This window comes from Martes martes (assembly GCF_963455335.1).
Source record: "Martes martes genome assembly, chromosome: 11".
NCBI classification, from domain to species: Eukaryota; Metazoa; Chordata; class Mammalia; order Carnivora; family Mustelidae; genus Martes; species Martes martes.
The window spans coordinates 66,247,858-66,262,578 of NC_137899.1; the positions used below are offsets into that span (position 1 = coordinate 66,247,858).

The 14,721-nt window shown below is 43.5% G+C and overlaps 1 protein-coding gene across 4 annotated transcripts in view; it reads right to left on the reverse strand.

Moving 5' to 3' along the window:
• The window catches only part of DPY19L1 (dpy-19 like C-mannosyltransferase 1), a gene marked incomplete at its 5' end in the record, with an annotated part of 91,616 nt that extends 81,409 nt beyond the window's left edge, over positions 1-10,207 (reverse strand). For all 4 annotated transcript variants that reach the window (XM_080818195.1, XM_080818197.1, XM_080818196.1 and 1 more), the window contains one exon: positions 9,910-10,207. In XM_080818195.1, coding sequence (XP_080674321.1) covers positions 9,910-10,207 — 298 coding nt within the window. The remainder of the gene's footprint in view (positions 1-9,909) is intronic.
• Between the last annotated feature and the right edge of the window lie 4,514 nt (positions 10,208-14,721).

Here is a 14,721-nt window from a genome sequence, read left to right on the forward strand (position 1 = left end):
CTGTTATCTCTCTCCCTCGCACTTAAAGACCTCGTATAGCTACAATTACTACTAATACATCGGACTTCACACTCTCCAAGATGCCTGCCTGGTTATTTTCTGTTTTCATTTTGATCTTCCTGCTCCCTAAACTAAAAGTCTTTGCAGGTTTGGCCCTTTTAATTTGTTTTCTCTTTTCAATGGAGAAAAAAAGAAATGCACTCAATTTGTTACTAGAGACATTGAGTCCCAAGGACCATGACTGCTTTAAAATTCAGTCATGTATGAAGACACTACTACTAAGTTCTAGAACTCAGGGGTCTATGTGATTATGGCTGCAAGGCTGACTTTTAGTTCATTTGAATCTCCTCCATATATTTGGCATTAACCAAAACAGTACCTTACACATGGAAAAAACTAGGAAGCTCTCAATTACAATGACAATGTCTAATATCTGTTTTTCAGTTGCAGTTTACAGAACACTTTCACATATTAAGTAAAATGATCTGGGAGTCCTCATGAGTCTAATATGACTCTTATTTTCCTAGGAGGTGCAAGGTCACATGATTGGGACACACTATTACCTGGAGGAAAGCCTGGATTCTGTGACTCTGACCACTGATGTCCTTTGAACTAGAAGCTTGGGCATGAAAATGTTAATAAGCACATTTAACCAAAAGAATGCATTTACACACGGAAGGAAATTCTTTAGAAATAATTTAAAAATCAAGGACAAAGTCTTATTTTAAAATGAATATATGAAAACAGAGCATAGAAAATGTATATCACCACCCTCAAAAAGAATATAATTAGGCTTCTAAACAGAGAAATATACAAAGTAAATTTTCACATTTTTAAACATTTATGCATGTACATATATTAAAGTAGGGAATACTTAATAGAACAATTACCCAGCGTATGGGTTTTTACAGCAATAAACTCTAACTTCCTTTAAAATCTTATCCTCACATAATGTGAACACAAATATTTCTAAATCAAATAGTAACCTACATTACTAATTTTCACAAAGTAGCTTTCTCTTTATTGAAAGAAAGGCATTTCCGTGTTTTAAGTACAAGTAGCTAGATAAATATAGACCCAAAATAATGCTAGGCCATTAAATGCTTCTGAGTAATCACAGCAAAACTGCAATACTTTAGTGAACCTAATGGAAAAAGTGTAGAAGCTGCATCTCTTCTTTAGAAGAGATTTTTTTTTTTTTTCTATCACATTAGGCAAGAGATTTTAACAAGTTCATTAATCAAGAAATCATTCCGGGGCACCTGGGTGGCTCAGTGGGTTAAGCCTCTGCCTTCGGCTCAGGTCATGATCTCAGGGTCCTGGGATCGTACCCGCATTGGGCTTTCTGCTCACCAGAAGCTTGCTTCCCCCTCTCTCTCTGCCTGCCTCTCTGCCTACTGGTCATCTCTCTCTGTGTTAAATAAATAAATAAAATCTTTAAAAAACAAAAATCAAGAAATCATTCCAATCTTCAGGTTATAGAGTCCCCCACAAATTGCAAACTGCCCTTGGATATCCCAAATACCCTATTCCTTAATGGTTAAGAAAACCATGATACCACTGGTTACTATTTTACTCTGTTTTATACTAATGCCAAACAACCAACCAATCCAAAATAATTCAGAATCTAGTTGTTTTAAAAAATAGTTAGGAAAAACAAAATGGAAACTAAGAGGTTGGCCATAAGGATATAAGAGTGATTCCCCCAAATAAGCAGAAGCCAGCAAAGTAGTGTTCTTGCCAAGAGAGTTATCAGGTCTTAGAATATAGGAGGTCATCTTCCCATTAGTATATCTTTAATTTAAAAAAAAAAAAAAGATTGATTTATTCATTTGAGAGGAGGGGTTTGGGGGCACCAGGGCAGAGGAATCCTAAGCAGACAAGGCACTGAGGGCGGAGCCGGAGGCAGGGTTTCATCTTGGGGACCCTGAGATTTCCGGCTGAAACCAAGAGCCAGACCCTCAAATGACAGCACCCCCAGGCACCCTGCATTAATGTATCTTTGATAGTTTTTTGACAGTTGCCTAAAACTATAGATCTGAAACCTACAATTTGACAGATATGCTCAACTAGCCAAGAGACCTTAACTTCGATCTCAGACTTCCCCCTGCGAACTCACTAATGATGTCAGGCCACTCACCTGGCCTGCTTTACTTTCTTCACATGTAAAATTCCAGTAACTAACATTTCAGTTGTAGATTTTTAATGATATTTCCATGGAGATCAAAGATGACAAAAGAATGAGAAATAAAGTCTTATTAAAAAAAAAAACCACTTTTAAATGTAGTAGAAAACAGTGGCACTGTGCTAGTTATATAAGTTCTTTATGATTATTATTAAAATGTGGAGAAAAGATTGAGGTTTGACAACTGAAGCGCTGAAAAGCTGCATTACAAAAAGCAGTGATTACTGTTAGGAAGTAATAGACAAATCCAGTGCAGAGCAGTAGCATTTTAGGCAAATTTGAGTTGAGTTGTATAAAAATATGACTAAAGCCTCACTCTTCTCAATTATAACAAACTTCCCAAGTTAAAAATTTGTCAAGGTAGCAAGTTTTCAAAAGTAATTGGCCGAGTAATTTATAAACTGTGTTTAAAATACAGTTGGTACTACCGTAAACTAGAAGAAAAACTCACCCCATCCTTGGTCAGTACAATGAATCACAATAGAACTTCTGTGAGTGATCTTGGTGACTAGGTTATTATGTTAACATTTGCTGCTAGAAGTTAAAATTACAAAATGCTGCCCAAGCATTATCATGTGCAGTGACAGACTTGAAAAACACACCCAGCAATTGGTTACTTTGGAAAGGAAGTCAAACATGAAGGAATATGCCCGACAAATGTGAAGATGTGTGAGCTGCTCATTTATGTATTCAGGGGAGAATGTATTCGGGGGGAAATGTATTCAGGGGGGAAAAATAACAATGCTGAAAAAATTTAAAAAAAAAACAGTACTGAAGCAGGAAAAAAAGTTAACAATAGTTGTAAATTTATGTACTCTAAAAATCAATTCTTCCACTTTTAAATTTATTCCTATTCAATGATTCTTGAATTATGAAAGATCATCCATGGAGAACTGATCTTTCCTACGAAATGAGACTGCCTTTTATGGAATTAAACAGCAGCATAAAGGTCTTGACCTAGAAATAGATGTAATTTTTACCAACTTCAATGATTAATACTCTTTAGAACGGTAACCAAAGAAAACTAGCAAACTCATCCCTGGAAGAGTACTGTTCTAACAGTTTGGGTAAGTATAATCTGATGGCAAAAGATAAACTAGCAAAGCAGGAATTTAGAACTAAAGATGTAAATTATAAAGCCTAAAGCTACCCGGCTTAGAAACAGGCACACAGACTTACAGTCTCTATGATAATGTAAATCTCATTAAGATAAACTTCAAGAAACATTAATACAGCCTAACAGGCTAAGTGTACAGAACTTATAAAAACAGCTATAGTTCAAATTTTAGCAACATCTAAATATGCATGTGTATAATAAAGTTTTACCTGCTTTTAGTATTGATGCCATATTATAGGCCAAAAATCAATCACAAATTGGTCATGTATCCTTATATTTACACAATCTCAACTCATTACATTCATTATTTGAGCACACATGAATATAACATATTCAAAACTCTTCTAATTGTTTAGTTTAATAATAAAGCTGTTTAAATGATTATAAATAGTTCCTTAGTGTTAACCAGAAGTCTATCTCAGAAAGAAAAAACTGGTTTTAAACATTGAAGAAACTCTTTAAATCCCAAATTCCCATTTCATTCACTGGCTTTCCAGGGAAATGTACTGGCCCAACATCTATGTATTACTTCACCCTTAGAGCTGATGCTCTGTTGTATCTAAGTGTTTGTTTGAAAGTCATCCCACTAAGATGGCCAGTGGTCCCTGTGTCTTCATAGTTCCTCAGTTTTTCTTGCCCCTTATGCCACCCCAATATGCCCTCTTTCCACTTCTTATTCCCATATCTCTATGCATGATCCCTCTTTTCTTTATTTCCCCTAGGAAGGAACAAGAAAGCTAACACTTATTGAACACTAAAGTTGGTGGTTTCTCTGAACTGAGTCCTGGGGCTTCATTTCTTCTTTTGCTATACTCACCCTAGAGAAGGTGAAATACAGCATAGCAGTTAAGAGCATGGACTCTGAAGCCACATTGCCTGGGTTCAAATCCCAACCCTTCCACATTCTAGGGATGATCTTGGCCAGGTTATTTAACATCTGTGTGCCTCAGATCTCCTATCTGATAAAACGGGTATGAGGATCACAAAGTCATGGTCAGGACTGAGTTAGCAATGAAATGAGTTTAAGATAAATGTGTTAATCTAAAGCACTCAGAGTTATGCCTGGCACAGAGTAAATCCGGGATCAGTAAAAGATGCTATTATCAATTCCCATTAATTTAATACCACCCAGTTGCTGGTAATGCCCTATCGTGTTTCCATTCTGACATCTTCTCTTATGTCCCACGGCCCACTTGACAGTTCTACTTGGACACTTCACAAAATGTCTCAAAGGTACCATAGCCAGGATAGAATTCTCAAAGTTTCCTCTCAAACCTATGCCCTCACCCATGCCCCTCATCTTCATGATCTCAGTGAATGCCACCTTGTTTTCCCGGTTACAGCAACCAAAACCTAGAAATGATTTATAACTCTTCCCTTTCCTTCAATACAAGTCCAATTCATCAGCAAATCCTACCATTTCTCTCTCCAAAACAGATTTCAAATCTCCTCCCCTTCATCATAGCCAATGATTCTCTTATAGATCCCCACCAGAGCCTCCCCTGCCTGGTTTCTCTCTGCTCCACAACCCATTTTCCCAAGAGTAGATTTCTCAAAACAAAAATTAAATCATGCTACTCTCCTATTCAACACTCCTCAGTGGCTTCCCATCATACGAGGAATAAAACCCAAGCTCCTTAAGGAGACCCGGTCCGTGCCCCTGCCATGTTGGATAGGCTAAGCTGTGGCCTACCACAGCAAATGCTGTGTGCCACATCCACATTGCCCTTTCTCTTCCTCTGGACAGTGCGCTTCTTCTCTGCCTATAGGGCTCACTTTCAAGGCTACCTCCCCAAAGACTTTTCTGATTCTTAAGCAGGTGTCTCCTGTTTTTTTTTCTATCTCAGCCATTTTTTCTTTCCTTCACTGGACTTACTGCAAGGTACTATTACTTTTATTTGTCCCTGACCCTTTTAGAATGGAGTTCCATGGAGACAGAGGCTACAGCTGTCTTTTCTTCCATCTTATCCCCCTAAACAAGCATCAGACGTAGTAGGTATTCAATAATTGGTAAACACGAGTAAAGCTACAGTTTACATATATTATTTATTCTTTACCATAACCATGTGGGGCCTTTATCATCCCCATTTTAAAGATGAGGCAGCCAAGAGTCAGAAAATATTAAAGGACCTATAGCTTTTACGTGTAGAAACAAGATTCAGATGCAGGTCAGTACGGAAATGTCTATGCTACTTCAAAGCCAGTGATGCCGCTAACCTTCCCCACAATGCACAGAAGAGCTTCCCCTGCCTCCATCCAAACAAAGAATTACTCAATCCAAAACGTCCTTACAGTGCATATGAGAAGCCTTGCCAATAAAGGACCCATTTACAGTAGGGTGAAGGTGCCACTGACCTTAGGAACCAGACGGGTAACAAATGAGTCAAGTAGGACAGAGGTGAGGGGGAAAAAAACAATAGTTTTCATTATCTGTCACTTCCGTATTCAGGTTACAATTTTATTATGTTTTGTAGATGACATCTTACCTTGTAGTCTTTCGCCACAGGCATGCTTTATTTGCGTGCTTAACATGCATATTCTTCAATTCCACCAAAGAAAGGACTCCTTCCATTTCTCTCAGAGCCCTCTCCAGCTATCCTTTTTACTACCCTCTTTTGATAATAGACATGGACACAAGAAACTCTAAACTAACAGCCAGATCAGACGAAGAATGGCAACTTACAGCCCCAGGTTTGGGAAAACAACAGAGACTAGGAGAAATGGGCAAACTGGACTGTCTGTGCCCCTGCCTTAAAAGAGGGGAGGGGCACCTGGGTGGCTCCCTCGGTTAAGCATCTGTCTTTGGCTCAGGTCATGATCCCAGGGTTCTGGAATCGAGCCCTGCACTGGGTTCCCTGCTCAGAGGGAAGCCTGCTTCTCCCTCTCTCTCTGCCTACCACTCTCTGTGTCAAATGAATAAATAAAATCTTTTTTTTTTAATTTAAAAAAATAAAATAAAATAAAACAATAAATAAAAGAGGGGGGCACCTGGGTGGTTCTGTCAGTTAAGCGTCTGCCTTTGGCTCAGGTCATGATCCCAGAGTCCTGAGATCAAGCCCCATATCGGGCTCCCTGCTCAGCAGGGAGCCTGCTTCTCCCTCTCCATCTCCTTCTCCATCTCCCCACTTGCTTGTGTTCCCTCTCTCAATATCTCTCTCTGTCATCAATAAATGAAATCTTAAAAATAAATAAATTAAAAAAATAAATAAAAGACGGGAAGCAAGAAGCACTTAGTACTAGGGGGTCGCTGATATGTAGGAATGTCAGCCCCGTGATGCTGGACAGTCTGCTTCTAAGTAGAGGCAGGACATAGGACTTTAAAATTACTGACACTTCCCTCCACCTAACCCTACCCCAGATTCTGACTTAACTGGTCTGATGCGTGGCTTGGCTATCGGGATTTTTTTTAAAAGCTTCCAGGTGACTCTAGTCCAGTTTTGCTAAGATTGAGAGCCACCAGTCTAATCCAGACCTTCCATTTTTACTTATACACAAACTGAGGCTCAGGGAAGCTAAACGCTTTCCTCAGGCCCCTAACTAGTTTAAAACAGGTATAGAATCAGAAAACAGTTATTCTAAGGCAGTGTTTTCAAACCGTAAGTTATAATACTATGTCATAAAACTCAAGAGTAGTAAACGGCATTTCTTTTTAAAAAACGACAGAACAGGAAATCAGAGTATACCTCACATTACAGAAGTAAGTATTGTTACACGACACTTGTTTCAAGTATACGCACATTTCTGTTTCTCTAAATCCATTCTCCTCCCTTCTCTGCCTTATTCCGAGGCCTACAGAATGCTTCAGCTGGGTCCGTTGCCAGAGGGGTTCCAGTTGGTCAGCCAGTGAGGGGCATGAGCAGGAGAGCAGAGGGTGGGAGGAGAGGATCTGGGGTCCCTCTTCCTGGAAGATCCTGCTCCCATAGCACAGCCCTCCCCGGGGTCAGCTCCTGATGAAGCATCCCTTCCCCTGGAGGCCCAGAGGCGGTAGCACCTTCTGACTGCTGACAGGCAGGGATGTTTCAGTGTCTTTTATGGGTTCCTTAAAACTGTTCACTTCTGAAAACAGCCTATTTATTAAATCTGTTTCCTACCAGGACACCGACATACCTAAATGGAATAACAGACACATGCATATATGTACTGGGTTGTACTTCCAGAAGTGTGAGCAGGTTTAATGTACATTGTATTGCTTACTGTGAGTTATGGTCAATAACGTTGGAGAAACAGCATCATGGTTTTTCTTTACTATATTGCTGCTCCCCTTGACCGATGAAGGGAGCTATTAGAGTGACACTTCAAAACACAAACATTTGAAAAATAATTCTTTATGACTGTAACCACTAAATAAATAGAAATAAGGTCTAAAAATAAGAAAAACATGTGTGTCTGTTAAGTAGATTTTTTTAACAGTGCTTAACACTGCCCAACAGCAGAAAGGGTCATTGTGGTAGGCAGTGAGTTCATCAGTGCTTAGTACATATGGAGGAGATGAAAGAAACCGAACCGAGAACCTCTAGTCAGTTTCTAACACTTAAGTATGTGTGCTATCAGGGAGCTTCAAGTTGTAAAATTTCTTCCCAAACAGAAATGAAGCCTTTTTTGTGATAGCAAAATCCTACACTAAAGACTTGCATGGTGTCAACTCAATTCACACTCATTCTGCAAAGGGCAAGAAGAGAGGGAATGAGGAAGCTTTCAAAAATGTCTAAGCTCTGCTCCTTTCTGCAGGACCCAAGGGTACAAGGCCAGAGGAAGAACCAAACATCCTATGTCCGTTCATTCTCCAGAATCCGGTAGATGGCCTTTTGTAAATGTAGAAAATCATCCAACCTCCATCCAACGACCAGTGTCCACAGTATACCCAAAAATGTGAGACAGCGCCTTCCCTGTACCTCTTACCAATACCCAAAAGGGAAGTCAAGTAAAGTGCCACAATGTTCTATTAATACAAAACTGCATTTAGGTATAAGCATTAAATATAATGCTTACTAAATCCAAAGCTAAGCCATCCAATAAAAGATTCAAAGTAAATGCAATTATAAGGAAACTGCAAGACGATTATCCTATGGGTGTTACTGTAACCTCCCTGAAAAAGAAGTGGTCCCCTTCCATATTTCACTATGAAGTGGTTAATGTTTATACTAGCCACTCAACAAAAATACAGCTTCATTCTGTCACAAATCAGTATTATGCATGTGCTTTTATAACAGCAATTAAAACTTAAGGGTTTTAGACACAGAATGCCTTCCCATATATTAGCCACCCCCTTTTAGTTCTACTCAGTAAGTAGGGGAGGTGATAATCTCAGGTCACAGAGATGGAAGGACTCACAGAGGAAATAATTTGAAACTTAAACCAAACCACCACTCTGCACCGGATTTGGAGCTTGTCTCATCCATTGTACCATGCTGCCTCCCCAAGGTGAACTTATCTAACCTGCACACTGGTAAGGTTTTTCAGGCTCGCTACTGAAAAGAGAAGGAATATACTGAAAATACTGAATTTTCTTGGCTTGAATCTACTATACATAAAAGTATCCAAATAACAGTATCAACCTTTCTGAGCCCATTAAAACACACACACACACGGAGATGACTGGCCTTTTATGACTGAGCGGCTTCTAGTGGTGGATGTTATGTCAGGGGAAGCCGAATTGCTGAGTCCTAATCCTTCGCCTATATTGAAATCCAAATTCTTTTGGGCCACTAAGGGAATTTGAAAGGATAATTAGGCATAAATCACCAATAGTTAAATAATGCAGTAGCCAAAGTCCATTAATGGTATTATATAGTAAAGGCAGTATTACATTTTACTGGCTTAGAAAAATTAGGCCCATTACCCAAACTGCTACAACTCGCCTTATCGGAATGTCAATCAGGAAACAAAGGAAACCTAAAGTCGGTCCACAACCTGTGACTGTTTCAACTTTATTTTTTTTTTCCAGCACATCGCTGCACATCATCCATTTGGTGCATGGCAACGGAAAAGGAGGTAAGTCCTTCACACCAAATGTTCCCAGGTCAGCAGAGAGGATTAGAGCTCCAGTGCCCAAAACACAACACAACCTGGAAAGTGACGTGCCGAGAGGAATCACTAAGTACCACCGACGGTGTTTGCGGCCAAGAAGAAAAAAGCACGCTAAAATTTAATTATAAGTTTAGCAACTTTCTAGGACAGGGAACGTGCTTCTGCTTTGAGCTCCACGGAATCGCTTCCAACCAAAAGCAAACCATCCTCCGGGCAGGGGCCGAGATAACGGGAAAGCGGCCGGTCCGCGCCAATCAGCGGCGCCCAAGTCTCGTTAGCGCAGACCTGTCAGTTCGCCGCCAGGCCGGGCAGCTGTTGATCTCGGGGCCATTTTTTTTTTTTTTTAAACGGAGACGGAAAGCGGACGGAAAAGGAGCGGGGAAGGCTGAGCCAGGAGAAGGGGGAGGGGAAGAGGAGGTGAGGACGTCCCAGGAAAAGTCGGAGAGGGCTGCAAACTGGCGGGGACCGGGCGGCGGGGCTCGGCGGCGCGGAAGTGGGAGGAGAGTCTAGGGGAGGGGGAAAGGGGCCCGCGCCTCAAAGTTCCGCGTCCCGGCGGCGCCCGCGCTCTGGGGCTGCTCACCTAGCAGGAGCGTGGTCCAGGTCCGGCCGCGCCCCGCGCGCCGCAGGCCCAGCGCCCCGCGCAGCCCGGCCACCAGGCGCCCCCCGAGCCCGCCCCCGGCGGACGGCGCGGCTGGCTCGGCTCGGGGCCCCTTCCTGCCCGCGGCGCCCTTGCGCCCGGGGGACCGGGGCGCGCGCTCGGGCCCGGGCTCCCCGGCGCCGGCGTCCGGCGCCCCCCTCAGTGGCGACTGAGAGGCGCGGGGCGGCTGGGGCGGCTTGGGGGCCGCCTCTCGGTGCTTGTTCCGCGCCTGCAGGACCATCTTGGCATAGTCGCGCCCGCTCGCTGCGCGCGCCCGGACGGCGGCCGGGGAACGGCGGGCTGGCGGGGCGGCCCGGGCGCCGCTCACTCTCCGGCGGGCGGGCGGAGGGCGGGCCGTTCCCTCCCCGCGGGCCGGGAGGCGGGGAGAGCAGCAAGGCCGGGCGGCGGCTGCTTGCTTTGGCGGTACGGCCGGGAGGCGGCGCCGGACTCGCGCGCCCGCCGCCGTTGCCGCCGCTCCGGTTGTCACGGCGACCGCGGAACGCCGGGGGGCGGGGGCGGGGACACCCCGTGAGCGGCCACGGCCCCGCCCCCGCCGCCCCTCCGCGCCGGACGCGCGCTCCCGGCCGGCCAGCGCGCACGCGCGGACTTCCGGCGCGGGCGGGGTAAGACCTGGCGGCGGCCCCGCGACCCCCGCCCTGCTCGGGGCCCGCGTGGGATTCTGTCGGGGATCGGGCGCTGAACGCCTTCCGGGAGCGGCCGCCCCTCCCCGTGGGAGTGGTTGGGAGGAAGCAAGGGCCGTCTCGGGGCGGGGGCTGTCGGCGAAGTTTCGGACCCCATTCAGGGTGCGCGTGGAGCCCCGCGAAGCCCGCGTGGCCCTGGCGGCTCGTGGCGGGAGTGGACCGGGCGGGGGAGGAGGCGCTCGGGAACGACCACGGGGGGCGCTGTGCCGGCGCTCTGCAGCCTCCGGGGCCCCTCCGCTGGGAGGCGAACGGAGAAAAGTCAGTGGTCTCGCAGACTCCACAGTGTGTGGTCTCGCTGCTAGGGGACGCTGCCCAGGGCAGTTCCCTCCACCTACGCGACCGACGGTGCAGCCCGATTTAAAATGGCAGCAGAGTATCTCTGGGAAAGTGATAAGCGTGGAGGCACAAGTAAGTGTGTGCCTGACGTTGCAATCCTAAAGTGAAAACCATGGTGGGAACCCAGGTTGAAGGTGATCAAACTGAACGGCCCGAGAAGAAAAGATTATCAACAAGTATGTTCTGTAAGTTGCTGTGATCTCGTGACTTAAAGCAGAGAAACTTTATTTACTGATAAAATACAAAACTTCAGTGAGAACGTATTTTCTCTGACAGAGCACGGAATTCGTGAGTAAAGGAAGCCCAGCAAGGTTAAGAAAACCGGGCAAACCCCGGTTTCCCTCCTCCCTCTATTCCACCGCACTCCCAAATTCTTTGCACAAAGCCCCACAGCTTTATGGGTTAACTAAAAGTTTTCCTACCTTGCGGTGTCCAGTGGGCTTGTTCCAGAAAGTTGTCTTTAAATCCCAATTTTGTAAATCAAGTCACTTTTGATTATTTCCATTATAATTCCAGAGGCTTCACGTGGCTATGGGTCCTACCGTTAAGTTGCTCCACTGAGCGACGTCTTTATTAGGGAAGTTAATACAGTCATCCATTCGCTGTTAACGCCTTTTTAAGCGACAGAGAATTCTTTTGTAAAGGGGAAAAAAAAAACGTTGCCATGCTAATTGGTAATCCCTTATACTTTGTATTTTGTGAATTAGGATTTACAGCTGTTGTTTTTATTGGAACAGGGAACAACTATTTTTAGACACTTTTTCAAAAAAGTGATTGCAAGTGAAATCAAGGAATACTTGAATTCTTTTTTTTTTTAAATACTTGAATTCTGAAACAATGTGTCAGATGGATCCAGTGTTGTCCTCTTGGATTAATTTTGAATTGATGATCGATTAGATTAAAAGTACCCTACTACAGTGTCTGTTAAAGGTAATACAAATAATTCTTGACTAACTGTTTTTAATGATTGGAAAAACACCTGGAAAAGGAAGTTTGGTATTTGAACAACAGGATTGCTTGTCTGTCTCCTATACTTGGTAGGCTGGATTCAGGAACTGCCTCCCTTCAACTGGTACCATTTCACCCAAGAAAATACATGTTGAATGAATGAATGAGTAAATGAATGCAGGAAATGATATAATCAAATGATGATTCAAAACCCTGTGTTCTGTAGTGCAGTTGAAATCACCTTGTTCTAGCTCTCTCCTACAGTCTCAGATTTCTAGAGGACAGTCTTTTCTATTCAATTTCATATTGAATAGAACCTAACCTGCAGAACCTAACCCAGAGCCTGACTATGGAAGTTTGTTGAATTGAATTAATGGAGGACACCTATATTTAAGACCCAGCCAGTGGATTTTGATCAAGTCCACCATGGCTGATGAGACCTCTTCTTTGCTTAGAGACCATGTAGAGAATCCCAGAGAGGCACAGTGTGGGATATTGGTCGAAAACCTGGTGATTTTAGGCCAAAGTTCCAGCCTTTGGTCTGAAATGTGCCAGCTCTATGGCGTTGGCCAATTTCCTCATCCCTAAAATGGGGGTAATGAAAACATCTATCCTACAGGTTTGTAAAAAATTAAATTAGAGAATGTATGTAAAGTATCTAACAATTACTTCCATCAGAGTAATTGGTCTGTAAGTGTTCAAAGCAATGGATGGTGAGTAAGGAGGGTGGTAGGTCCTCTGCCCTCCCAGAGGCTGACAGTTTCCGATGGGTGTGAGGAGGTAGGGGAGTACATCACAGAAGAGCAAGGACAGCTGTGTGCTCTTTGGACCAGCTGTACACGGGATGTGATTCCAGCTTCTAAGCTACCTGAGCAGCTGACCTTCCCTGAGGTTCCTGCTTCCACACATGCTCTACAAATGATGCCAATTGGTGGGGCATTAAACCTGGATAAAACAGTAGGCATATCCTCTTGCTCTTCCTCCCTCGATCTCAACCCCCAAAAAAGTATATTTCACACAGGGTGGGTGGTAGAGCAGAAACCAGAACAGTCATGGAAGGTTACATGCCAGATTTCATTTTGCATTTATCACAAGAGCCCGGAATGCACTGTATTCATATTTGTATCTTTAGGCCAGTGCCTGCCACATAGTGGTGGATGCTTTAATAAAAAAAAAAAAGAAACTGAAAGTTGCATTTTAAAAATTGTTGTGCACAGATGATCCCGTGAATCAATTCATGATTGTAATGAATATGGATTAAGCTTTATAGTCAGTGGCCACCTTTAATGTGCTTTTCTTTTTAAGAGTTACAGATGCAGCAGGAAGGTACTTCCTTATGGGACATTATAGAAATACTGAGCCAAGGCAGACAGATTCCAACAGAGCAGCCATTCATGAAGAATCCCCAGTCTGGTCCCCAGGATGCAAACCCAGTCCCTTTCTCACTAGAAGCTACACTTTGGGCATTTGAAATAAAATCTTTTACTTAAAAAAATAATTTATAAAGACTTTGGGGATGGAGAGAGAGGAAATTAAAAAGGGGAAATGAGCATAAAAGAGAAAGACAAGTAAATGCCCTAAAATAAAGCTTAACAATATTAAAATAAGCAACCAGGGTAACATTGTTAAATAAGCAATGAAAAGAAAAATTTGGTCAAGGGAAGACTATGCTGAGAACCAGTTTCCTTAAATCTCTACATTGGTATTTTAAAGGCCCTTTAAAACTTTCCGATTTCCCCCATTTCCTCCCACTTGCTCTCTTGCCCACAGAGTGAAGCAAAGGGAGAATCTTGACTATGGCCTCTATTTCTCATTTTCTTGGACTAGGTCACTTCTCTCTTTACTGGAGAAGTGTCTTGGGGGCAAGTTCTAGATTTCTCAGCAGTAGCTCCTAACAGGAAGAACCTGTGAAATCACAGCCCACTTTCCCAGAAGCCTAAAATGGGTGGGTGCAACAAAGTCTGTGTAACAGTCAACTTTCAGCAAAGCTCCAACATTAACTTGTCAGTGTGTTATAATATATTTCTTTAGTCTCTGGGGAGAACAAATGTAAATTGCTACTTTATTGTTTTTCAGATTTTATCTTCCCTCTTTCTGGTAGCTGACCTTGTAATTTTAACTGTTTCTGCTCAAATGGAGTGTTCCCGGGAAACTTAGGGAGCGCATTATTAGTTCTACTTACCGGGCATCGTGGAGAACCACTCGGGCTCTGAGGTGCATGTTTCCCTAAACTGCAGGTCCTGTTGGTAAGGGCTTGCTGTGTCCTCGGTGCTTTAGTAGATATTACAGACACTAAAAATTCATATACTAAGTCTCCATCCCCAAAGGGTTTACAGCTTAGTCAGAGACACAGGGTAAGCTAGAACGAAATGTAGTTCTGTAGGAAAGTACGTGATCCAGAGTGTAAGTACTGAAAGAGCTCCAAAGAGAAGAGCCCATGGCTGACATGACTGGGGAGTTCGCAGGGAGGAGGAGAAACTGGGTCTAGGCCTTGTGGGAATAATGGATTTTGTTTGAACAGAAGGAAACACGGAGAAGGCATTACAGGTGGGGAATAGCGTGTTTTGAAACCCTATGTGGCTGATATGCTGTATAGTAGGTACTAATAGGAACATCTTAATACCTTTCAGAGTGAGAAAGGGAAGAAACAGCTAATGTAAGTATCAGGAATAAATAAACGGATTAAAGAGTGAATAAATGAAGTAATGATTAGAGTATGACATGCCCAGAGCACCCCAACATGGCTCCTGGCTCTCAAAGCCCCATAGAT